Source organism: Orbicella franksi, chromosome 6 (assembly GCF_964199315.1).
Source record: "Orbicella franksi chromosome 6, jaOrbFran1.1, whole genome shotgun sequence".
Classification (NCBI taxonomy): Eukaryota; Metazoa; Cnidaria; class Anthozoa; order Scleractinia; family Merulinidae; genus Orbicella; species Orbicella franksi.
Window position 1 is genome coordinate 11,336,656 of NC_138150.1, and position 27,105 is coordinate 11,363,760.

Sequence of the window (27,105 nt, forward strand, 5' to 3'; positions counted from 1 at the left end):
TCCCGAAGAAAGTTCAACAAAGATTAAGACCATTAGGTCATCGGAGATTTGTCAATGGCTACCACTGATGGTGCAATAATACAGTTTGTGTTGATCAAGTGATGTGATGTCTACAGTAAGAAAAGAATCATCAATGACTACTTTGGAATGTGCACTCCGTTCCGACGGTACTGCTAAGCAAACAGTTAAATTTTAAAAGCGCGGTTATAAGATCTAACAGATCTTCTTGTTTTTTTTCGACTTCGGTGCGAGCAGACCCAAGCTTCCACTCGGCCAAATTTTGAGTCACGCAACCTGTGATGTTTACTCGCCAAAAGCTGTTGAAACAATAAATCTCATCTTTCGCGGGAATAAATTAAAAACCCAGCGCTCGTCAAAAATTATATTTTTTCACCAGAAATTTAGCTCGGAACATATACATATTTATATTTGTTTGAATCGTCGATGAAATGACCTTTTCCGGATATTTTTTCCTTCGGGGTCAACCGAAACCTCAGATTACAAAATCACGCCGAACCCACATGCTGCAAAAAAATCTCTTCAAAACCCTGACTTCGAAGCGATATAACACTTCAGCGTTAATAGCTACCACACATCGGCAGGCGGTAAATCTATTCCTTAACAATCCAGCTTTATCGTGTTAAAATTTCAGCGAAATCGAACAAAACCAGAATTAATTAGAATTTTTTTGTGACCTCACTTCCCAGACTTGTCCTAACAAAGGAAGCAACGGTCGCCCATAGCAACCGAAAGACACGAACATAACAAAGCCGACGTTTCGGCCAAAAAACTCCACAATTATCGCCTGAGAGTTTAAACTTGAATGGGAACATCTTTTTCGAACCTTTTTCAACTGATTTAGACGAAAGACTGGCCTTGGCGGGCTACAAAAACGACAAAGAGAAAAAACAGAACAAGACAGCAGAACAAGCCGATAATATTTCATCGCGTGGCTTTCGACACGAAAACGAAAATACAGCTTACTTCTGGATAAATTCAGCCTTAGAAGCCAGCAACCGGTCCCAAATTACTTTCTGTATCCTTACAAATGTCCTGATTTCCATCTCCGAAAGATTTTGCCCCAATTTTGAGCAAATAAACATTTCGCCGGCGGCGACCGCCATTACGTTGGCTTGCATACTAAATTAGCTAACTTAACAAAATTCTCCCGAGGGGGGGGGATACGACAAATTTGGTGAGAATCAAAAGTAACGCCAATTTTCTGTCACGTTTTCAATCTGTGGTCACTGGAGGGACCAAAATCGATACATCGGTCGGGATAGGGTTTTTTTATGACTTGTGTGACTACTTTGCTAGCCCTTTACTCGTGGAAAACACCAATTAAATTTAATCATGACTTTTAAGAAAGAAAGCTGTTGTTAATAGTGTTATTATTGTGTCGTTGATATCGTTCATGCCCATACATATCCCGAAGAAAGTTCTAGATTAAGACCATTCAGTCATCGGAGATTTGTCAACGGCTACCACTGATGGTGCAATAATACAGTTTGTGTTGATCAAGTGATGTGATGTCTACAGTAAGAAAAGAATCATCAATGACTGCTTTGGAATGTGCACTGCGTTCCGACGGTAGTGCTAAGCGAACAGTTAAATTTTAAAAGCGCGGTTATAAGATCTAACAGATCTTCTTGTTCTCATTGATTCCTGCAGAGAAAAAAGTAGCTGACTTGACAGATCACAAAACGGTATGTTACCCACGCAGTTTCGGAAAAAAATACAGCACTATGCAACTTCCTGGTGTTCAGATAAGCACCATAGTTCGAATAAATCAACACAACTTCACTAACACGGGGAAAACTGCGAAGACTCCTGCGTAGGAATGGAAATGCACGACGTGTGGGAAACCTTCAGAAGCGAGGCAACATATCAGACCGAGGCCCTGTGTGCCAAACCTACCAAGATACGTATTTCCGTATCCGGTAGCCAACCCAAGCAACCTATACCTACCAAAATCAAGATTTTTTTCTACCAAACGCTTGTGCACAATTCTCTTACGCGTCAGTTGAGTTTATGTTGCGTTCTCCTAGTAAACGTCGAACGCAATTAAGTCATTCATTTTCTTGTTTTCGCTTGTGTTTCATAATAATATTTCACAGTTTAAATAATATAAAGACTGTCATCATGGCGACCCACCTTCCATTCCAACTCCAAATGCTCTCAATCGACTCAGATATTCTTGAATTTCATAAATTTGTGGCCAATTCGCTCTTGTCACCCTCGATGTTCTTCGAGGTTTAAATGGAAGCTTTGTCCTTACAAATGTTTGGGGTTTGTGCTTCAAAGTTCCAGCGGCCAGGTAGAACTGTGCTTCCTGAGGTTGCAAAAACCAAATCAACTGGTTTTTATCGTCGTTGAATTCGACTTTTTTGTCGTCATTAGTGTTAATTTCCTACAGTTGAAAAACAAATATCATTTGATTAGTAAATTGAACAAAAACGTTCGCATATATAGCTATTTCAATGGCAAAACGTAGCCTGGGTAAAACTGAAGAACGGTGCACACGCTGCATATTTAACAAATAGAAAACATGTATCTTGTTTCTATCGAGTTTTGGTATAAATCTACTAGCGATGCCGTTCTCTGATTGGCTACGCTACTCACTATCTATTCTGTGATAGATAGTGAGTAGCGTAGCAGTGTGCCCTTGTTAATTAAATGACGGCCTCTTCTTGGCGTTTTCGAAGTGTCTTTGAAGAGGATTTAGATAAAGTTCTGAACGACTCGTAGATTTATACTAAAACAATGAGATTATCCGCTCTCGATTTCTATCGCGTTATAGTTGACTCGGGCTGCCTCCTCGTCAACTATCACGCGATAGAAATCGAGAGCGAATAATCAAATTGTTTAATAGAAACACGATTTTCAACCAATCAGCGCGCGTATTTTCTTAGAACTGTTTTGTAAAATAATTTGAAGTATTTTAAGAATTGCATTTTGACTTTCGCTGTTAGCTGGTTACTAGCCTCGGTGAAGAGAAGATGAAAAGTCTCTCAAATAGACCTTATTGTCAAGGTAATACCTCAAGCTATTTTTAGATCACACCCGGTTTCGGAAGTCGCAGAATGGCCTTGAGGCCCAAGCGACATTACACGCATTGTCATCCTGCACGAAAACATCCACACAATGCACGTGGTAACATTATTCGCGGAGGAACTGAACTGGTTACCTCGTCTTAAAATAACTTGAGATGAATTATCTTGGGAATAAGGCCCACAATGGGGATTAACTTTCTTATCCTTCATCTTATCCTTGACATTTTCAATTCCAAAGTTCGCCACCTTGGTTGGAAAGATTGTCCACGCATGGCTGTCAAAGAAACGTCGGTGTTTCGTTTACACTTTTGGAAAAGTATAATTCTGTTAGCTTCAGGAGTTCCCGAGTTATGATATGGTAAAAAGTGACATTTAGTGACATTCACTCAGTAACATTCTCTCAGCTTATGACAACAAAAGCACACTGGCAAATATCCAAGAAGGAAGTTCATCGCCAAACGGGAATTTCTTTTAACTCGAATTAGATCAGAACAAAACTGAAGTAGAGGTTAATTTTACTTAATTTAATTAATTTTATTTAGAAGTTGTTGCTCAGCTAAAGTGAGTAAAAACTTCCAACTGTTCTTAGCATAACATTGAGTCAATAGCAAACCTTATTTAACTCAACCGCCTCTTTCAAGACTCTACTTGCAGACTGGGCGATTTCCTGAAATCATAACAAGAAAGAAAAAATCAAATATAACCAGCATGAAATGCATTGTAAAGGACTGATATGAGTTTGTTGTCGGAGACGTGCTGTTTTACCAACTTACGTCAAGTTTGATGTCATAATCGTGGGGTCTTCCCGTGCTGTTTGTTATAACGAGTCCAATTTCGTCATAAATGACGTCATGAAGACTGTAGAGAGGACTCGTTTTTTTCTCAGTGAAATATCTGTTTTCCCAGGCCCCCGTGTGTGGATCAAACCGGTACTAAGGACGAAAAGAAGAACAATTCATTCAGACTGAAACACTAACAAAGTGGAGAAGCACATGGTACAGCAGAATCTTTGCTGACGTCATAGGTTACATTTTCCCTCATTATCACACGACTACGCGTAGAGAAGGCATCATGTAAAATAGAATCCTCCGTTGGGAAAAAAGATGGCGGCTGTACATTTTACCACAGACATGAGAATTTAATGCAGCCCGTTAGGCACAAGGAAAGCCATATTTTTGCAGTATTTGTCCCGTACTAACGACACTGTGTATGTTAGGTTTGAAGATGTTAGAACCTTTCTGTACGTTTTAATGAGCGTTGTTCTGGGGTTAGAATCATGGGTAAATTAATGTACCAGTCGCCATCTTTTTTCCCACGGAGGATTGACTCCAAACGTAGGAGCTTATGAAATTTAGAAAATTGATGAAAATTTATAGCTCTTTGGATATAGTATTGAAGGAGACAAGAGTAGTAACGAGCCAATACACCTGTACATTCTTTGTAAAATTTGAGTTTCTAGACCCGCGTCACACAAAAATATTGTATTTAATACAAAGGGACAGTTAATCGTGTCGTGCCTTTTCAATATTCAGAGTTAAAATTTTTGTTGCTCGATCGGGCACTAAGGTGAATGTTCCTTATAGGGATTGAAATAAGCTATCACGAGTTTGTTATCTCAGAACTGGAATTGATTGTGCTTGATTGAACAAAGTAAGCGTTAAAACTGATTCTTAATCTTTACCTGTGGTAGTAATTTCCAGCCATGTGTGGCTACCATGTCGACTGCTTCTAACACAAAGTGAACTGTTACGTCATCCATGAAGTAAGGGAGATTGATTCTAGCAAAGCCTGGTCTGAAAACAATTCAGCAACTTGAATTAGCAGTGCCCGGCAACCAGTTTATTATAGAATAAATTGTGACTAATTCTACAGTTTCACGCACCCTTCTTCCAAAATGACCACTCCTCCATTTTGTTTATGAGCGACCGTCACCATTGTAATTTTAGAAACGTTTATTCCAAATATGATTATCTATCGTAGCTTTTGTATATCTTTGTAAACATTGAACCGTTTTTGCGATTACTAGTAGAGAAATTTAATCTTCAAAAGCAGCAACAAAGCCCAAAAAACCGAGTACATTTACGGGACGCTACCAAATAAAGGTCGCTAAAATTTGATCAATTAACATGGAATTTATATGACGTTGTTCCCGGCATAAATGAATTCGCGGGCATTATTTAATTATGGTCAGTATCATTACGTCAACTGTAAATAAATCTTCAGACGTATTTTGTTTACATTAAAAAATGTTTGCCTACTTCATTACTTCCAAAGGTTCCTTACATGATACCTCTACATCTTCACTGCAAGATAAAGTAGCTATTCAGCAATTTGTGAAGAAATAAAAATATTTGCAATCAAAAAATGCGATTCATTATTTGAAATTGCTTTTAACATGAAATCATACTGATTTGACAAATCGTTGCTTTAAGAAATTTGTATTGCTTATCACTCTTGGAGAAGCCCATATCAACACTGATGAAGAAACCAGTAATTGTACATAATGATCTACATGGTCGTAGGTTGAAATATCAGCGTATGGAGGCTGTGAATAAACAATGTATTTTGTATTTTTCATTTAAGGTTTCTTTAAGTGGGATATTACGTTAGAAAATGAATAAACAAATAAATAAATAAATAGTTAAAGTGCACCTAACCCCCCCCCCCCAATTTTTTTTATTTTTTTATTTTTTGCTAAAACGAATTTACTTGTAATTTGAAATAATTCTGCGAAAAAATTATTGGATTCGGTTAAATCCTTGATTTTCTGTACCCCGACGAAATCTCGAAATAGCTCCAAAACACCGCCATTTTGTTTCACGACCGAGTTTGAGGAGAACGGGTCGAGCGGCTGTTGTGACGTCTACCCAGGAAGGTTGAATATCTCACGTCCTCTCGTTTCCTTAAGGATGGTGCAATACACATTCGAAAAGTGCGCAGAAACGCCTTCCAGAAGTGCTATCGGCTGTTGTAGCAATATCCCAGATTTAAAGAAAGATATACTTTGCAATTTACTGGCGATGATCGGTCACTGGTACAATAAAGACGTAAACGACGGTTGATTTCGTCGAACCGAAACAAGCGAACTGACTGTGAGAACCATTGAAGACCTCTCACTGGAAGTACTGTCGGAATTTGTTCCGCAGAATTTCAAACGCTATTTTCAAAATTTTCTGCTTAAAGCCAACCAGCAATTTGTAGAAATACTACCGAAAACCTATATCTTCCAATCCCGCAGTATTTATAACACAGCCGGCAAAGTTGTGTGATCAATCAGACAAGGAGCGTTACGACCAAATATACTGATATGTAAATAGCTCGCAACTGTACGCCGCCAACCAACTCTTATTTCTCTTTCGATTTAGATAAAAGTCGAAGATTAATCCTTTAGAATCACATGATAACAAAATTGTTAGACTCACAGAGTGTTTCGAAGGTTTGGAAATCAGCAATGCGACAAACATTCTGTGCAATAGTGTCGAAAATATGACCGCGTAACATTATCTTCGGACCGCTTAGGGAACACATCCTTTTCGCTTATACGACGAATTTCACTGCAAACTTTGAAAAAATTTACATTGGTTATTTGGAGTTACGACTTAAAACGTGTGACAATGTGAAATCGGTAATTGTATGAAATGTTTCCTTCCACCTCGCTTCCCGCAACTTCAAAAATACAGGTCCAAACAATTCTACGATTTTCAATCGATCAAAGCCAGTGTTTTGGAGGTAATTAAGTCTCGAAAACTGCAACACATACGTCGCTCTTATAAACATGAAGCATTCCAGAAAGTAAAACAAAAACTGGATTTAGAACAACCGTACCTTGACAAAATACATTCTCGCTGAGGACAAATGTAAACGGGTAAAAACACGCGTGGGAGTCTTGTGTTTAGGTAACGAAATTACCACCCAAAGCAGTCCTTGAGTTTTCTTTCCTGCTTCTCGTTTGCCTGCTCCTCCACTTCGTATCTAGCTTTCCATGCCTAATATGCAAGCAGCTCGTCCGCAAAGAAATCTTCCCCGTCGTTGCTTGAAATATTGCAAATTGTTCTCAAAGCTCTAATAAGCAGTGAGTTCACAGTTGTCGAACGTGCACGATCGAGGTTTATTTCGGAGTCTTCCGAATCGAAACTCAACTCTGACTCCAGTGACGAAAAAGAACTGATTCTGAAACAACACTTGGACGTTTTAGCCCCAAAATATATTTGAACGATTAGTTTTGCTTTCCATTTTCTCGAGCAAATGCAGAGAGCTGACTGAGGCGTAGACTGTTCACAGTCCCCTATTTTTCCGAGAGATCGTAGATGTCGATCGTTGAGTTCGATGGGCGGCCATCTTGCTCTCTTGATGCGAGCGAAACTGGGGAGAGTACAAAATGCCCGTGGGTAGTGGCGGTGGGGTTAATAGCGTGGGGGTGACGGGGCGGAAAAAATAGGGAGACTGTAACAGTTTCCCTCTGTCTGGTGTTCGCTGCGTTAGTTGCTCCAGCAACGGCAACACCTGATTGGTCGAAGGGACAATAGAGTTCATCAGAGCGTAGCAGATCGTTGGCAACTTGAGTGACAGAAACTGACATTCATCACTTCGCGGCTCAGGCCAAAATGGCATCGATTTCAAGAGAATTTTCTGGAGAATGTTCTGATTTCGATCGTCTGTCTGCTTCTTGTCTTGGAGGATTGGTGTTAAAGCGCGAGCAAAAGGAGGCCGTTTCTCGTTTACTCGAAGGAAAAGATGTTTTGGCGGTTCTTCCAACTGGTTTTGGCAAGAGTTTAATATATCAAAGTTTCGTTTTGGCGAAGGAAATGGCTGAAAGCTCCGTTGGTTGTTCTTATTTCCGACTGAAATTTTACAGTTAATGCCACAAAGACGGCACGCATCTGAATAATTGGAATTCTCTGCGGGCTTTGCCGCTTTTTTTGGAGTCAGAGAAGAGTTCTTCCGTCCCGCATTCATTCGACGCAACTTAGTAAACCTTCAAAATGTTTCGAAATTCACAACACAGTAACATGGATTCAGATCATCACCCCTGATTTGACAGGTTTTTTCTCAGGAGAGGAGATTGTTAATTGATTTGATTAACGGAGGCGCCAAACTGGCGGCCGCGCCCCTTGAACACGAGACAGAGTGAAGCTGTTACAGTCTCCCTATTTTTTCCGTCCTCCATCACCCCTACCCACGGGGCATTTTGTACTCTCTCCAGTTTCGTTCGCATCAAGAGATCAAGATGGCGGACCGTCGAGCTCAACGATCGACATCTACCATCTCACGGAAAAATAGGGGACTGTGAACAGTCTAACTGAGGCGGCATTGTGTTTGGTTCCTGGGTAGACGACATCAGCAACCACCGCCCCAGACTTCCTAAAACACGGTCGTGTAACACTTCAAGCGCGACTTTGAAAGGGCATAGGAAATCGAGGATTCAATCAAATTCAAAATTTTTTTCGCCCAAATGCTTCGAATAACAAGTGGATTCGTTTTAGCGAAAAAAAAAAAAAATAGGGGGGTTAGCTGCACTTTAAATGAATAAATGGATAAATGAATAAATGAATAAAAAAAAAAAAAAACAGAGTTAATATCACTTGAACTTACTTCTCGTGAGATTCAAGAAACCATGTAAATTTCCTTGCTATGGTCTCGTTTATTCCCAGAAGATCCTGCGAAATAGTTAAGTAAATGGTTATATAATGTAATTTCCTACAACAAGTACAACTAACAGGTAAAACAAGCACGTTGTTCGTGTGACAAGTAACCGCTGCGCTAGATAGAATTAGTACTACATGTTTAAAGAACGCCCCTGTTCTCTTATCTCAAAGAGGTCTAGGACCACGAATAATGGCGGACTTTTCAATTCCATGCAATCACACTTTCGTCCCCAGACTCTTCCTTCCCCTTGACCATGCAGTCCATCGTGAAGTGAGTGACCCTGGAAAGTTCCGATTGGAAGTCCGAAAATACCGATCTAACAACGGAACTCTCGAGGATCGCTCGTTCAAGTTTGCGTAGTAAGGAACGAAAGTCACGAGGTACGATACTGACGCAAGCACTTCGGTTACCTGTGCGTAGGGTCCTGCGCATGCGCATCCTCCTCGAGCCTGGATGCCATAGAGATCATTCAGCAGCACAGAAACAAAGTTATGATGTAAGAACTTTCCGCTGTCCTGATGATGAATTAGCATAGAAAATATCGGCAGACGACGAGCCCTGTGGTTCCCCAAAATAGTAATGTTTGGATTTTTGTGCCATACTTGAAAGGCATGTCTGTAAAGTTGGATTAAAAAAAAAATAGACCATCAGATTGATTTTAAGTTTAATAAACAACGCCGAGTTGTATTTTACATGACACATGCTTTTGACCAACCTGCATAATTCGTCTTCTCTTTCTTCAATAACACGGTCTCCAACAGCCTGGAAAGACACAAGCTACCACTGATTAGTTCGGCCAGGATTTGCATTTGTCAGTCAACTTGTTGTAATCGATACTGACTCTACTATAGTATTTTACTAGAGTAGGAAGAACATATACCAGCTCGTAAATATTGATTTTAATATTCACATTTAATATAATGGTTAATATTTATAACCAACACGTAACTAGATTTAATTGTGAAATAAAGATTCTAAGGGTTATATTTTCCATATCAAAAGCTATGTTTTCATCAGAACTATCTTGGGACTGAAATCACTGGCTATGATCTTTATCCGAGAGAAATAGAACAGGAAGGTTTACTAAGTTACTTACAGCAACTAACTTTTAACTCCAAAAGATCCAAAAACTAGTTTATCAACTTAAACACGAAGGCGCGCTGTATAAGGAAGTCTTCCCTGGGAAGACTAAGGCTCATTTGTCAGTCACAGTTGACGTGCGAGGGTCAAATTCAAAATGGCAGGTGATTTGAATACACGAAATGTAAGCTGTAAGTAAATTAAAGTGTCTTTGGTGTCTCTACTTCTCTCTATTTCAAGAAATCATGTTTACAAGAGGATTATAAAGTGATATTGTTCCACTGTTCGCAATGTCTATGCGAATAATTCTTCTGCAGTTGGACCCGACTAATTCGAACTCGGTTATTTCGAATTTCCGTTATTTCGAACTCAAAACCATTTGCCTTGGTTTTGCTCTTCAGTTATTTCCTATCGGCTATTTGGAACTCCCACTATTTCGAACAATTTTTCGTTTACCCTGCAAGTTGGAAATAGCGGGCTTCAACTGTCTTTGTTATGTCAAGTCCGATGTCAGTGGGTATTGTAGAATACTGTCAGAGCGTGAAGGAAGCAATTTTTGAGTGAATTCAAAATTAAGGGGAGGAGCTTATGCTCTTTTATAGCGCGCCTTCGTGTTGAAGTAAGTTAACAATAAAACTAATCATAACAATTCGTAAGTACGATTAAAGAGCAGTTATCGCGACGTGGACGGATAACCTTAATCCCTGGTAGGAGGAGGAGTTAGATCTCTGATTATAGCAAGAAAAAGGCTTGACTGGCAGCAGGAGCCATAATCGGGGACGGAGACCGTAAGCGCGCGCCATTTCTAGTATTGGGGTTGTCCCCATGATATGGGACAATAATTCTATTTTTAGAACAAATTGCGCCATCGCCTGCGGCACACGCGCGTACATGCTGCGAGGAATTTTGTGGATGTCGCGCGGGGGAAATGGCGTCCGAAATTCCCGAAATTTTTCATGTTTTTGGCCCACAACTCAACGCGTTTACGTCTATTGGAATTTTTCTTAAGTATTTTCGTCGTAAGCTGCTCCAGTTTGAGTGAGGTAAGACAGTGTCGAATTTAGGTTTGTTCCGCGTTAAGCTTATATACGTATATCGCTGACCAAGTTGTGTTCCGACGGATGCTTCTTTCACATGAGCTGTATATTACTCCACTTTAAATTTCACATATGTTGAAGATTAAAAGCTTTTCCATTACACAGCAAAAAACTAGCTGCATATATTTTGATATAGCAGAGCTTCAGGACATCATAGTTTCCTAGCTCCTCTTGCCACACGCTTGCGAGGAATTTAATTGCCAGTCTATCGCGACTGAAAAGTAAAACAAAATAATTGCTAGTTTGGTCAGTTTGAGGTTCGCCTGAATTGTAAGCAACGCTTGATGTTTCATCAAGGCCCAAAAACGTTACGTCCGTAGATACTGCTCAGTTTTATTCGTGTAAAAATCCAGTAAATTCTCTGTTGTCGATGAATGAGAGCGCCCGCCGATGCGTGTTTTGTACAGTCAGTAAACATGACAAATTGTACTTCCGCCGCACTTTCGTGTGAAAGCGTACATCGAACTCAAACAATAACTCTATAGTTTTTAAATATGTTTAAGATTGATAAATGTTTGAGAACATATTAAAAGCTACGCTGAAAATATGTGAATAAAGCAGAAATAATCAGCAAAGTTACGATGACGCTTTCTTTAATCAACTTCGAATAACGATTTCGATTTTGTTGATGGAGTTGTCAAAACTTCTTGTCTATTTTCATTTTCGCAGTGTAAAACTTCACTATGCTTATGTTGAAGAAACACACATGATGTTAGTAGCCTTTTTCGCGTTCGTGAAATTTGTTGCAGCATCTCGGCACAAAAGATAACTAAAGAAATCTTTGTCAAGATTTGTTGACAATCGAAAACACCGACTCGGACTTGAAAGTGCACGAGCTACACTATGCAAATGAGCTAATTGTACGCGTCAGACTTTCCTTTCAAGAACTTTTGCAAACTCACCAAACAAGCAGAAACAGTAAGAAACCATCAAAACAGGTTTTGGTTATGATTAACCATTGTCTGAGAAACTCACAAATTAACTCGATACCCTGAGTAGAGAGTTTTCTTGCTATATTCTTAAGTCAGAACAAACGCAAAAACATACGCGTAAGCTTACAACTAGCGCGAGCAGATCTTATTTATTATTCATTCCCAGCGCGAGATTGAAGTCTTGTTTTCGACCCTGAAAAACCCACCTTTTCCATAAGCTCAGAGCATAGAGCTACATGTAAGCGCCCTGGTTCGTATTCCCTGCCTTATTCCCTGCCATTGCTGTGAAAAATATGCAAGATAATTTCTCAAGGTGTCTCAACTCTCACCATTTGATCACGCAACGTGACAACATCCCCGCGAGAGCCCCCGACATGTGCGTGGATCCGCGTGGATATATGACGTCAGGATGGCGCAATTTGTTCTAAAAATAGAAAAATTGTCCCATATCATAGGTACGCGCGGATCCCAAGGCTTACGGTCTCCGTCCCCGATTATGGCTCCTGCTGGCAGTCAATCCTTATTTAACTGAAAGCCGCTTTTTAAATACAATGCATTTCAAAAACGGATGATGAGGTGTTTGGATATAGCAGTCGCGTTTTTTAGTTGTTTGGCTGATAGGCTCCATAAAAGGCTGTTGCAATACCCGGGGTGCAATATAGCTGAAACGCTCAATACGTAATATATTTATATCCGATCTGATTAACAGACGTACAAGACCATACCAGCTCCCACTAACTGCCTCCTGCCATCCATATCTTACCTGTTTAAGTTGGAAGACCATACCAGCCCGTATTGACTCCACAATAGCTGGTGTTCCACCTTCTTCTCTTTCTTCGATGTCTTTTAGATACAAATGCGTGTCACGTGTCACCTGCGTAAGATTACGAAAAAGTCGTTATTATCAAGTATATACACGCGTGCTTTAAGGTCGGCACACATGAGGCGACTAGTCCCTGCGACTATTCCCCTGAAGAGTTTACGCGAAGGGACTGGTCGCAGGGACTGCCCCACCATGGAACAGTTCACATGAAGCGTGTTGAGGAACAAGTCGCAGGGACTCGTCCCAAAAATTCAAACTGGTTTGAATTCGTGGGACTAGTCGCAGGGACCAAAGTTGGTCCCTGCGACTAGATTTTGAAGCACAAATGGCCAGTTCACACGATGGGACTTGTCCCCGCGACTAGTTTAAGAGTTTACACCAAGGGAATGGCCAGTTCACACGATGGGACTTGTCCCCGCGACTAGTTTAAGAGTTTACACCAAGGGAATGGCCAGTTCACACGATGGGACTTGTCTCCACGACTTGTTGCAGGGACTAGTCGCAGGGAGTAGTCCCCTCATGTCCGCCGATCTTTACTGGAAAATACACCACTTGTAAAATTCATACGAAACTACATCCGGGATTCGGGTGGCGTATTTTCCATATCCTCACTTGTAAAGATATTGATGACTTCACTGATTTCATTTTTGACTCTTAAACTGTACTTAAATTTGTTGATGTATGATCGAAACATCTTCGGATCCTCTATTTAACCAATACTTTTGTTGCAAAATTTAACTACAAAGGACAAGTAGTGGAAGCTTAATTTGTCTTCCTCGATTAAACAGAAACTTTATAATGTTTAAGTGCGTATTGTCGGTATGGTATGCTAGTGTCATAGAAACCCGAGAACTTGTTCCCTAACCCAAGAGCCGAATAACTCTCACAATTTCAACTTTGAAATAGTTACTACTGAACTATTATAGAGGCTACCTCACCGATGGCACCTCTTTACAAATTTAGCCTGTATCCGGTGATGCCGGTCTCATTTTTGTGCCTATCTAGCGTACGCGAATGCCGCTCTTGTTTCAGGATTCTTTCAGCGGCGGAATATCTCACGAGAACGGAGCAGCAAAATACTCGCCACGAAATCCCGTCAGCTCCGGTCTTAATTCAGCGTTGTAATGTTTTTTCTACATTAGAAAACAATTGTTATTATTTTATTTTTTTTCGTCAATTCTGAGGTGACTTCATACATCGCAAAAGTGACAAAATGTCAAGTGGCATATGTTTAAAGGAGAAGATCACTCCAAAAAATGTGTATTTTTTGTCAACGCTAATAAAAACCTCGCAGTAAGTTTAGCCACTCACTGAGGTTTCAGCCTCTATAGTGCAGCTTTTCCTCATGAAACTCAGTTTGTCTCCAAAGAAACCCAAAATTCGACATTGTTGCCGCCATTTTGAACAGTGATCAACAGCCAGGCCGCGTTTTCATGACGTCATTCCGTCCAAGAGATTTTGTCCAAATGGCTTTCGGCAAGCCTTTTAACTACCACTCTGGGTTATGGCTGCTCTAAAGCCATATTTGTTTGAGCCAAACTTGCTCCAAACTCCGAAAATGATAGCAGTTAAGATAACGAAGTGGATAATCGCTTGGAAAAAAATACATTTTGCTGACCTTGTGACGGATGCAAAGACAGTTGAAGGGTTTTCTTCTTCTCGCAATTTCGCCTGGCAGTTTCATAATGGCGGCCTCTGAAGTTGGCTTCTGAATTCTTCAGGATAGCAGGCACTTTACAGGCTGAAACTTCGGTGAGTAAAAAAGCTCAATGTTTACTTGCTATAGGTGAAGACAAAAAAGTAAGCTTTGGAGTGACCTTCTTGATGAACAAGTCGAACAATTATCACTGAAAGCAGTTGTCAGTGTAATGGGTTGGGTATTGAGGTAACGTCAGATCAGGTTAATTCAACACTTATGCATACGATACTTGAGTCTAGCCTATTTTATATTTCGCAAACGCGGCACATAAAAAAATCTGTTCAGAAAAGGTAAAACGGTCTTACAGTTGCTAAGTATTGAACTTACAAAGATAACTGTCCCGCCGCCACATCCGCCGGGCACGGGATTTCGGAAGAGTTTCTTTTTGGCGATAAGCAAACCTAAGAAATATATTTGAAAACACTTGAACAACACATTTTAGCCATCGTTTATTAGGTTAATATGTTTGAAAAGGCTACAAGTTGCTTTGTGTAAAACACGGTGAGCAACAGAAGAATACCGTTTCCTCCAGTCTTTGATTTTACTTGAGATCCAAGTTTTTCATGAATTATTGTTGTTACTTTAACTTATGTAGTTTCAATATCTGTGCATTAAAAAATGACGATCACTCACTGTTGATAGCCTTAGAAAAATGTGACAGAAGTGTAATGTTTAGAATAGCAAGACTGCAGTGATATACACTAGACACTTCCGAATTTGTTAAATATGTGTCAATCCTTAATGAAAGTTAGAGAAATGTGATTGTGAAGGAAATCTTTAAGTTTTTCTCTCGCGGTTTCATAAGAATGTGCATGGGTGATGCTGAGGGCTGATTTGGCTGTTTCTCGCATATGGTCGAGGATAGTTAGCTATTAAGATGATTTTCGTAGAACATTCGAGCAATATGGCAAAAATTAAGTCACCAAAAAAAACTCATGGCATGGTAATATTTTGAATACAGTTAATATATAGATTTAGGCCAGCCTAAAAGCGTAGCTCCTAGGCCGGGTTGTTCAGAGCCCGAGTAAGCTAACCCAGGAAAAGGTAGAATTTTGATTTGAGTTTTCAACTTTGCAGTGAGGTTTTCTGTATATTGTTTGGCCATCTGTTTTGAGTTTTAATGATCACCATATAGCCAAAAGAAAGCAGGAAAAAACATTTGTATAGAAGAAAAGGTTATAATTCGGTTACCTTTTAATCCTGGGTTAGCGTTAACCGCCTTCCGAACAATCCTGCCCTGTTTTCAACAACCTGTCATGGGCCCGCAATCCAATCGAAAACCAGCGTTTGGTCAGCGGTCAACTTCAAGAAAACGCGTGACTTCGATGAGCTGTAAACTTGAGCCCGCGATATGGTCACATGATACTGGTCAGTGGATACCTTGTCTTGACAGATGTCAATTGATCATAACATGGATGTCCAATATCAAAGAAGTTCACGGTAAAGCAAGTATGCGTGTCACTGTTCACCTATTATTTGGAGTATGGCCGCCATGTTGCGCGACTCCGTCGTCGTCGCCGTCACCGTCGCCGTCGTGCGTACGCGCCCACGAGCAATACCGCTAGCCATGATAACCATGAGAAAATCAACTCATGGGTTTCCTTTTCTTTCTTATATGAGTATGGAGCTCCGCTTGGCGGCCTTTCGGGCCGCCGGAGCTCCGCTAAGAAGAACTTATCGAGACTGAAGCTCTCAAGCTGACCCCGCGAGAGAATTGAACTTGAAATTATCCATATTTCAATTCGAACAGACGTTTCGCGTTAGTTAAAAACACAATAACACACGTTTTAAGCGATCTTACGAGGTTTGACATTAACTTTCTCGAGAATGCTTGAGAACTTAATCGCGGAGTCACTTAGAGAAATAAACTAAAAGAGTTGTTTTAAATAGTATTCTAAAAGTTACCGTGCCATGAGTAGATTTTCAGTAAATAATTTTTGCCCTTATTGCTCGAACTTTGAGAGGAATCCGTCTTAATTGTGATAATGCTAACAATATATGAGGTAAGATCATACCAGGAGTCCCAGGTCCCCCAACAAACTTGTGAGGGGAAAGGAAAACAGCATCTTTGTAGCTAAAAGAAAGAAATAAGTAAGTTAATTGGCTCAAGAGTACTTTTTCACTCCACCAGTGCTCAAACTGATCATTCGAATTGGCTTGATATATCAACATTCAAGGGTTTAACACTCCTAACAATCAGAGCATTCCATGATAGTCTCTTGTCTTTGATATCAGGACAGGGTAAACAATATAAAATGATGTAATCAAAGGTCGAATACAGACGCCTCACTGGTAAAGTAAGCTGATAGTGAACTTGTACATGACTTTCCCGTGATAATAAAAATGAATAATGGTAATATAATTGCCGAACTGAGATGCGCCTCATAGTAAATGGTTTGAACCCAGGAGTATGGAGTATACCCAGGACTGATGACAAACTTTACACGAGTCTTTCAGCCAATACCATCATAGCTAAACTGACCAATCACGTTCAACGGACCCGGCTTATAACATCATCGACTGACAAACGCTATTCACTTGACTCTGAAGATGACTTCCGCTCAGGTTGTCGAAACGTCAGTCACCAACAACAGTTCTTTTCAGAACTAGCCTCACCCGGACGATCACACTATACGAACTGAGATACGCTTATTGGAGTGATTTGTGGTTTGCTGCTTTCCTGGTCAAATTTTGTGACCAATTCAAATTTTCATGCAGTTTCTGTAGTTTCAGTGTATCCAATCGTACACACACATCAGTGATTCAGTCATCTCAAAACAATTCACAATTGAAATTTGAAAAAAAAACCTGTGTTTTCCGCGTTTAGCACCTGTGGCGTGGATTTATTGTCAGCCCTTTTTGCGCTTTGTGACTGGCCAGACCTGAGTTTTTGATTTTTTTTTTTTTCGGTTGAAGCCAGTCACCTACAGACCTGTCTATTGAAATGGAAGGTTTCTCACCCATTCTGTGTTGGGTTCATGTCGATGTTGAGGTACGGACCGGCTGTGGCATAATCCCAGAAAGATAAGGCGCCATATTTGTGACACAGTTCAGCTACAGCCACAGTGTCTGTCAGGATTCCAGTCACATTTGAAGCTGCTGAAAACGCCACGTACATGTCGTACTCTGCTAAACGGTATTTCTGTTAAGAAAGCAGCAACATCACTGAAAAGAGGTCGCTTTTTTAGAAAAGAATTGAGAATGATTAAATAGAGACATAACTAGCAAGGCTAAGGAAGTATGAGCATACAACATACGAACGAAAAAAGGAAATGAAATTCTCCCAAGCGAGATTCCAACTCACGTACAGTGGAAAGTGAGGGTAGTCCCCGAGGGTACTCCCCGTAAGTACCTCTTTTCCTTTCTAATAAGCTCGTGTTAAATATCATGTAGTTAACAGATTGACGTAAAAAAAGAGAATCGTCATGACTACTTCTACAGAATACAATTTGAAATGAAATTACTGACGTCAATTATGACTGAACAGCAGATTTATGTTTGGAAAATGGCTGACCGCCTGACATTAGCCGGCGACAGTCGTCAAACATATTCCTATCAATTACTTCAAGCAACCTAAAGGGATTTGAATGATTCAGTAAATGCGCTTCAATTAAGGTGACAATTAACCGGTGGTTCAGGGGAACTTAACTCCCATGAGTTCCAGAAAATAGCACTGGAAGAAAATCTCAACGATTCGCTGAAAAATAATCTTACTTTTGGCGTGAATCAAGCCAAAAAGCCAATCAGTGGAACATGTCAGACAGTCCCTTTCTTTATACTGACGCGTTCTATTCGGTTAATAAAAAGCAATCGTTAAACAATGGTGTACAAATAAACATTTAAATGTGGACTGAGCCTTAGTAACAGTAACTGTTATTTTTACCTCAATGGCGCTTAAAGTGATAATTAAAGATTATAAACGTGACTTATAATAGTCTGAATATGGCTTTAGAATCGTTTCTTGGTACCCGGATACACACTGTGGTGATCACTGAAACTAATGAAATGGCCTGAAAAACGAAAACGTATCAAGGATAGAAAAAAATTTGTCCAAGTAGTTTCAAAATATCTTCTCTTAGCAAATACTAAACCGGTGCTGAGCAGCAAGCGGGGGGTGAAAGGCATTGTATGAAACACTGCTAAATTTTGAAACTACCACAAAAATGATCACGTAATTGAATGTTACCCTAAGTTTGGCCTCCAGCATCCTCATATTGACTGTTCCTTGGTTATTATCCTGTATTCTGACGATCTACAACGACAACGATGACAACACAGCTCGACACAGTAATGGCAACCAAACGATCATTCTTATACAGCACAATGGTAGTTATTCAGTTATCACTGAAGCATGATACTCTGGACTTACAGCTTACCAGTGATGCCATTGCATTTGATTTTGCACGAGTGACTGACATTGCCAACTTGAAAAATGTTGCTTGTTTCGCCTCGTAAAGACAGCTAGTTAATCAATTATTACTGTAGTCAGGTTACTATTGATTGTAGTTCAATTTTTAGCACAGCATTTGAATAGCTCCATGAAATGTTACGTTCGTAATCGATAAGACTCTAACATGCTGAATGTAGATAACTACGTGGAGTATACCATTATTTTAATATCACATCGAATAAATGTGAGGCTATCGGGTCAATAACTGACATTTCAGCGGTGGTGTAGTCGACATGTATCCCAAGGACCCTACTCAGCACCGCTCAAACAAATACTGTACTCAGGTTTTAGAGCGCTTTGCGATTGAGTGTCTTAAGGTGGCTGAACACAGTTTTTGATACCTGTGTTTCATTCACCTTTTTCTCTAAAACCCTTGATCTCTCGGTCGCCAAAAATGGCAGCAAGCAAGTTAACAACACAAACTTTGTTTTTTTGATGGTTAAGCTGACGTATGTGCCGTTGCCATGGCAACACGAATAAAAATAAACAGGCCTTTAAAATCGGTTTTGTTTATTTGTATAAAATCTAGTCATTAGATTTTCTTTATAATTTGCATGCAACAAGCTTGTAGCGATTCTCACAAGTTAACACGATTTTGCTAATAATTTAACAGAGAGATCTTTAATTATCCCTTGTTGAAGGTTTACTGGAATATCTAGAGTTTCCTTTGTTAAAGTTCAATTAGTTTCAATAGTCCAGTTACTTATTTCCTAAAGTATTTTCGTGCCAAATTTCGTGAAATTCTAATGAGTGGTTCTCGAGAAAAAGGCCTATTTCCGAGAGTGCAAATTTTCATTAAATCGCAATTTTTTGACTTACTACGCATGCGCTGCATTTAACTGGGTTCTTTCGGTAACAAAGAAAAAGCTGAGAATTGCTGAGTTCTTTCCATCTTTACCTTTTCTAACATATATTTGTGATAAAAGACTAAAGCCATCAATACACTGCGTTCAATTATAGGGGAAAATAGCACAAATACTGCGGGTGTTGAGTAAATAAAATGATCGCTCTATTGATGGCATGTTTGTTTTTTTGCAATTCTCGTGCGCGTGCTGAATTGCATCAGCAAAAGCGAGCGCGCAAACTGTGTTCGGCCACCTTAAAACCAAACCAAACCAACTAGTAACCAATTAGACTAACTTAGCCAATCTCAAACCATAGTAAAACCAAAACCAAAACCTAAACCAAAGTAATTGCCTGATTACTTTCGACACTCACTTTTAAAACCGCTCTATGATCATGCAGTTGTTACCATTATTATAGAACTACCTTTGTTCCTGTTTCTTTCCAAGGTAAGATATTTGAGTGGTGTTCAAATGGCCCAACAAACACAACCTGAAAAAGTAACAAACGTATTGAATTGATGGAGATTATCTTAGTCACCACAAATACTGGATCGCTTATCTTCGGTTTCTGTAACATGAAGCGACTAGGAGTATTTCTACTCCCCTTTAGATGGGATGCTAGTCCATCGCAGGGGTGCCACCAGCATTAACTTTGAATGGAAATAGGCTTTGTGAGAGTAAAATGTTTTGATCAAGAACACAATACAATGTCTCCGACCAGGGCTCGAACCCAGGCCGCTCGATCTGGATTCGAGATTAGTACTAACCATGAGGTCACCGAGCCTCCCACGATCATCGCTTCAGAGACATCTTAAAACGATCAATAAAGTGTCTTGAATGACCTATTTGTTGAAGCAAAGATTGTTTGTAACACTCACAGATTTTTCCACTACTTTTCCTGTTAATTGCAGAGCGTGGATTAATTTGTGGATGGCCCCCGTCGTTCCGCTTCCTGTGAACACAACCACATCGTCTTTTCCAGCGTTTACGCATTGTTTGATGATATCCCTGTAATAAACATCGCAGTTTGTCAAGTTTGATTGATTTGATTTGTACTTAGACAGGAGACTGAGGCAACTGGACCTGAGACGGGCAAACCTTGATTGCATAAATGAGTCAGTTGTCAACGGAATGAGCTTGAATGAAAGCAAGTGATGGAGATGAGTGATAACTACAGTCCGAGGGAAGCACTGGCTGGTAAGTTAAGAAACCACAAAGGCATTGTTCACTTTAATTTTTCAATGAACATCCATCAGCAATTTTCAAGTCATTTTGGGACGCTATTAGACTTTCTAAAAGTCCTTTCCAATAATTCTTCCCTGGCCTGTTGGTTTCGCTGTTGGAAAGTACTATAAAAAATCTTTTTCGTGTATAGCTTTTGTTCTCGGATATACTTAAGGATATGAATTTTATGGAAGCATTTTAATATGGTCTATCCAACTTAATTTCAAGTCTTTGAAAAAAGGACAGGGAAAAGCAGTGGAACATGAGGCTATTTATCCGACCAATACGTGTTTGTTTACTTACAGACGCGATCTGAGCTCCTGCGTGATCCTGATCGTTTGAGAGAATTAAGTTTGGACCTCTCCAAGAAGAACAGAGCCGTTCCTACAGTTTGTGTAATTGCTGAAGTTTTAGTTGATTTAATGAATGACCAAGTTTCTTCTCTACAAAGAAAGGGCATCGCAGCAAATTTGCATCGGCCGTTTTACCGACTTTTATAATATCGTGTTGAAAGCACTCGTCGATCGATGAAGTACTTTTGGGAACAGTGCTTTTATTCTCCGCCGTTCGTTGCGACTTCGATTCTCAACGTTATTTAATCAGGAAAGCTTTACAGAATTAAAGTTCTCCCCGACTAATTCCGTCTACTTTAGTTAATTCGGATTCTTGTCGGTATAAGCTAGATGTACATAAGTCTATAGCCGTTTGTCAGGCAGCTCTCTGGTCGATCGCAGGTTAATCTAAACAAAAACGAACAATTCCCGATCGGTTTAAACACGGTTTTGTATTTCCAGGAGGCGTTAATCTATGGAACAGCTTTTGCCGTTTGTCTGCTGGCTACATACTGCAATGTACACAAATAAGGTTATTTGAGTTAGGGAGCAGTACTTGTAAACGTTTTGATGGAAATCATTTTCTAATTTCGCGACGATCGCGCGCGGAGCACATGAAAAGTTAGAAACGTCATTATTATATCGCTAGCTCCGTGAGCGGGCAAGATGAATCAAATCCTGCGCTGTGATTGGCTACCCGAGCGGGCAAGATGGAGCTGTCTTGCCCGCTCGGGACTACCCGCCGTGTCCCGCAAAAAAATTTCCCCGAAAGCCATATAATAAATCCTTTATTGACCAAGCTTGTTCGGTCAAGATGGCTGGATATTGGCCCCGTTCTTTTTTTGCGAGTTTATGGACCTCGACTCCGTCTCGGTCCATAAACACGCAAACAAAGAACTTGGCCAATATCCAGCCATCTTGACCTCACACTTGGTCAATAACCCATACATCATGTTTTTCGCGCCAAAAAATTTACGCTCTGATTCATATTCCTGCAGGTGAAACAAGTCGACCTCTAAATCTCGCGACTTTTGTGGCAAGTCTAGGACGCTATGAATACGTCGTGTAAGTCAGCAAGCTCTTTAGCCGAGTGCATGGGAGGAAACTAAAATAAGCTGGTTTCATTATTACCATTACGGTTTTTGCTCATTCAACTGGTTCAATTCTCAGAGAATGGTTTGTTCCGTACAAATGCCTTACCGTGCCTCCTGTCTGAAAGTTGTCGTCTGCCGTGACGTCACACTTGTTGTTGTATGAGTGTTGGCGTAAAAGGGGTACACATAGTCCCGAATGTAGTTTTCAATGCAACTGAGAGGTCTGGTGACAAAAATATCACACCTGTTTAGTAAGAAAAGCCTCATTTACTGTAACAACTGACACGTCATGTGATTTCCATTCCATAAAGCTACTTTCTCTGAAACGAGATAAAAATCAATCTTTTACTCCATCCAGTCAGAACCTATCCCTACATGGAGCAAACGTTATCAGATACGCTAGCTGTTCTTCTAAAATTGTTTTGTCACGATGGTGTGTCAAGTTATCTCTTTCCTTTGTACAAAATTCCTAAACAAAGTGAGTAATGAGATACCAAACACTGAACAAGAATTGTCTAGACCGACAAGGATTGAAGCGCATTACAAACAAGTAGTATTACAACTCAAAGAAATACATTCTCAGTTTACAATGAGCAATTCATGGCCCCTTCAATCATCAGTGTGCCTTAGTGAGTATTGAATTTGTATTCTATTAGTATTACATAGCTTCCCTAGACTGTACAGTGTTATTAAGATCCACTTACTCTGTATGGTATTATTAAACCTACTTACTTGCCTGAAGCCGTGTAATCGCAGTAAATAACTAATAGGATAAAAAAAAAAAAAAATAGATAAATAAGATACAGAAACTATTTAGGGATACATTACCTTTTAAGATTCTTATCCTACACCAGAATTCCAAAAATTAGCCCAGGGCTAAGAAGAGTGTTATCCGGGAAACGATTCTTCGCCTAAAGAAGGGGAAGATACCTTTTGACAGTTGCGAGAATTTCAATGCAATTCATAACCAGACTTTAAGCCTGAATGTACATCGTGGGTTAACAAAGAGTTAATTTAATTAGGCTGTTTGTTTTTCTCTCCCTACGTCGAGTCCCAGTGAGTAATTATAAGCTTTTATTTGTCCATGAACTTAACTTATGGCATGTCTCCAAATTTACACACATGTAAACTTTAGTAGGCATGTGGGCGATTACTTACATGAGCTGGCTAGTTCGGTTTGTCAATGTCTTTCAGTCCAGCCCGCAGGCATTATTTTATTTTTAGCTCTTTCTACCGTGCAGAATTGCGCAGAAATGATTTTGGCACGGTTTTAGCCGGTCCAGGTCGTGTTATCGGCCCCTAGGGGAAATCACGGGCAACTCCTTCAAGGAAGCCAAAGTGATTAAAGACCGAGAGTACGCGATTCGTACTAAGAGTACATCTTGATTAACACAGCAAGGGGTACATTTTACCAGAATGTTTCGGAAAGGTTATTTCGAGAACTTAACGGAAACTGAATTTGTTGAAAAATATTAACTGTATCTGTCTACAGCCATACCTCTTCTTTCGCCGTAAGGCCCTTCAAATCTTGTCTTGCCTCCAATTATATTTTCATCAATAAATTCCAAGATTGGAAGCATTGTTTCTTCGAGAAACCCCTGATAGAGATCTCCTTCCTCGGGAAGTTCAGCTAAGCTGTCATATCTTTCCAGATCACAGTCCTCTGTTTCTGCGGCTGCCAAATTAAAGATAGAAATCTCTGTGACAAAGAAATTCTGATTCGTGTGACGGTAAGAATGAGAACCATTTTGATTAGAGAGCCTGAAATAGTCAAAATATTATTGAGCAATTTTAAATCAAGCAGCAATGCTTGAGGGAAGCTCGAAAGAGAAAGAATTGACTGAAATAGAAGCATTCATAGCAAAAAAAATGAAAGTGTAAAATCGATTGAGTTACTAAATCATTTCCATGATCACAATGACGAGCCAAATTGAAAGTCGATGAGAGCTGAGCAGAGTTCAAACCCGCGAAAAGATGCGCTGTCATTGGACATTTGAGACGGCTCACTTTCATGAAAGGAGACATGAAATTTTGTCTCGTTTGACATGCAAATCAAGATTAGAAGTAGAATACAAGGTAATAACTCCTAATCCAAATCAACAGAAAATTAGTTAATCCGATAATTTGTCTATAGCATTGAGTGTGGTCCAGCCTGTGACAGGAGTTCGTGACATGCCTGTCATCACCTTATTAGCATTTAGTGTAAATGGTTTTCGAGCACGCACCCCTCCCCCATCACCCAGCCAAGATGTGTGAAGGCTGGCATCGCAGTAGGTGGAAGATGCATCTACATAATCTTTTTGGAGGAGGAATAACGGACGCAAGGAACAAGAAACACAGAGGCTTGTTCTGTTTGTTCCATGAAGCAATGTAACGACGACGCGTTTAATTCAGATGGAATTAATTTCTTTTCATTCATATTCATATCTGATGAAGAAACGAACAAATCTAAATTCGTATGTGCATAACATTTGAATAAAACAAGCATGCGAAGATGAGTGTAAGCAATACCTACCAAATGAAGTGTACCTTCTTGGAACCTATAGGATTAATTAGGATTACCTAACAGATGAGTTACGGATTCCTTTGATACCAAGTGTCGCTTAGCTCTTAGCTTAGGATCGTGACACCTCAATCAAAATTTTGAAATTTTTCATTCGTTGATAAATATTTATCTATATGAATGACAGTTTGAAGAACAACTCATGCTTAACCCAATAGTAAGATGACGCCGAAACCTTGCTGAGTGTATGTTCTCGACTTTGTACCCCGTGAAATCAAGCTCAGAAATTCAAGTGGGATAATAATTTATTGTTCATTAACATGTCTAGGCGAAAAAGGAAATGGTTGGCTCTTGTTCTCGGTCCACAAGTGACCTCGAGCCAAATATTTTTCCATCCTACTGCCCCACCTAGTGCTGAGCTAGTGAATATCTTATTCACATCTGATTGCTTCTTTTTCGTTTACTTTTCAACTCTCAGTTTTCGTTTTTATTTCTTAAGGATATCACAATTGTTATGTTGAAGATTTGTCACGAAAGCGTAAGATTCTCAAATTAAAAAATCGTAGCAAAATGTCGTAAACAAGTTCTGAATTGTGTCTACAAGTGTATTTGGAGTACGGTTGTAAAGACGAACTGTTTGTAACCCGCATATCACTAAATGTTTATAAAGTTGCAAACGATCCATGGAAGGCAAAGAAACAAACGCACAAACCGAAACACTGCAAACAAACTGTCCAACAACCCATGGTTTTTAGGGAGCAACGCGAAGAAGGTTAATATAACGACTTTGTTTATTTTGAATGTAAGTGCGTGCTTGGGTGGGGCGAGATCCTTGAAAAGCTAGCTGTTTACTCAAAGCTGCTCTTTTCGCGTCGTGAGATTTTCAAGATTAACACCACAGCTTACATCTGCTTTTGTAGCTGCAACAGCTTAATGAGAATCTCTATTCCATTTCCCATTAAAAATTTGAAGCGACAGCAGATTAAGCATATCACCTACAAAACCGTTCGCCAGTGAAATTTGATAAAATTTAAAATTGTTATTTGCGTCCATCTGTTAACAGGTATAATATCCTCATATCCGCAGTACTTACCTTTGGAATTTTCTCTGTACGCAGAAGATTCGCTTGAATTGAAAATCGTCTCCACATTCTTTAAGCGCGACGCACTGAATCGTTGCTGCGGATTTCATGTCACCGAAATGAAACTTTAAATTTAAAAAAAAATCGACCTGAGCTGTCTCCGGCCAGGCTAGTTATCAGTAAATGTCGACGAGATGGGGGCGTTTAGAACCTTTTCTATCACATTAAAAAAGAACACGACGCATTGATCAAGTGTCAACTAGCTTCTTTTTCTGCTGTCTTTGTACGAGTCGCTAGTTACCAAAAACGCTAAAACCCACCTATTACCCTGGCTTTAGATCAGGTTCCATGACAAACATTGGTTAGCACACAGGTTATTTTTACGATTTAACAGCTTATTTTTGTCATTTTATCTGAGATCTCAAGTCCCTTTGTCCATTGTTAACGTTGGCAACATATGGTAAACCAAAATCATCCTTTACGATACAGATCGAACAGTCAGAAATTAAAGGGTTTGTTTTTTGTGATTTCCTTTGTTGTTTTTAATTACACGTCCGTTTCAATCGCTAACAATAACTAAGTAGCATTGAGAATCAATATGGCAATGTTTTCTTAATGCCAGATCTATGGAGATAATCAGTGCTTGTTGATCGATTTTGCCCTAGGATCATCCGCCATCTGAGCTGTGGTATAGATATAGACTCTACCTGACTCTCGACTTGTCAGCCTTCCTTCTGTTCCAGCAACATATTGTATCGAACACCTTTTGTGAAGTTTAGAGTTACCTTTAACAAAATTAAACTTCTTTTCATGTTGCATGCATTTTTGTTTTTGTTTTCGATTTGGTAATTACGAAGTGTTGGGATGCAAGATTTGGAAGAAAACATTTTACTTGCAATCTGTAATCTGCAACAAGAGTTTCCGGTACGAAAGCAGACGACCACTCGACGCATGTTGACGTAGCATGTCAATGTGTGGCTGACTTTCAGAGGCCCGCGACCTTGTAAAACTGTTAAGTACTTTTTTTAAATCTTTACTTTAAGCGCGTAGTAATAAACTCTGGTTCAAGAAACGAAAGCTCATTTGTTTTGTCTGTTCGCTCTTCGCTTGTGACAGGGAGAAAGCGTTTCAGCCTGAAAGAATGGTTCTTGTCATGCCTCTTCACCCAGATGCAAACATTAATTAAACGCCTTCACGCATAAAGAAAGACTGTTTCTTAGATGAAGGAGACTGTTACGTCATCCTT

At 39.8% G+C, this 27,105-nt stretch overlaps 1 protein-coding gene across 1 annotated transcript in view; it reads right to left on the minus strand.

Annotated features, from left to right (window-relative positions):
- The window catches only part of LOC145491442 (putative cysteine desulfurase), a 34,092-nt gene extending 10,154 nt beyond the window's left edge, over positions 1-23,938 (minus strand). The window contains exons 1-18 of the mRNA XM_081470634.1: positions 23,774-23,938; positions 23,008-23,038; positions 22,382-22,498; positions 20,504-20,633; positions 20,050-20,115; positions 18,517-18,582; positions 17,291-17,472; positions 16,346-16,404; positions 14,658-14,731; positions 12,572-12,682; positions 9,415-9,461; positions 9,110-9,314; positions 8,646-8,710; positions 5,312-5,356; positions 4,735-4,846; positions 3,827-3,985; positions 3,667-3,720; positions 2,155-2,410 (exon numbers count right to left, since the gene is read on the minus strand). Of these exons, the coding sequence (XP_081326760.1) occupies positions 2,155-2,410; positions 3,667-3,720; positions 3,827-3,985; positions 4,735-4,846; positions 5,312-5,356; positions 8,646-8,710; positions 9,110-9,314; positions 9,415-9,461; positions 12,572-12,682; positions 14,658-14,731; positions 16,346-16,404; positions 17,291-17,472; positions 18,517-18,582; positions 20,050-20,115; positions 20,504-20,633; positions 22,382-22,498; positions 23,008-23,038; positions 23,774-23,855 (1,861 nt within the window). The 5' untranslated portion in view covers positions 23,856-23,938. The remainder of the gene's footprint in view (positions 1-2,154; positions 2,411-3,666; positions 3,721-3,826; positions 3,986-4,734; positions 4,847-5,311; positions 5,357-8,645; positions 8,711-9,109; positions 9,315-9,414; positions 9,462-12,571; positions 12,683-14,657; positions 14,732-16,345; positions 16,405-17,290; positions 17,473-18,516; positions 18,583-20,049; positions 20,116-20,503; positions 20,634-22,381; positions 22,499-23,007; positions 23,039-23,773) is intronic.
- Between the last annotated feature and the right edge of the window lie 3,167 nt (positions 23,939-27,105).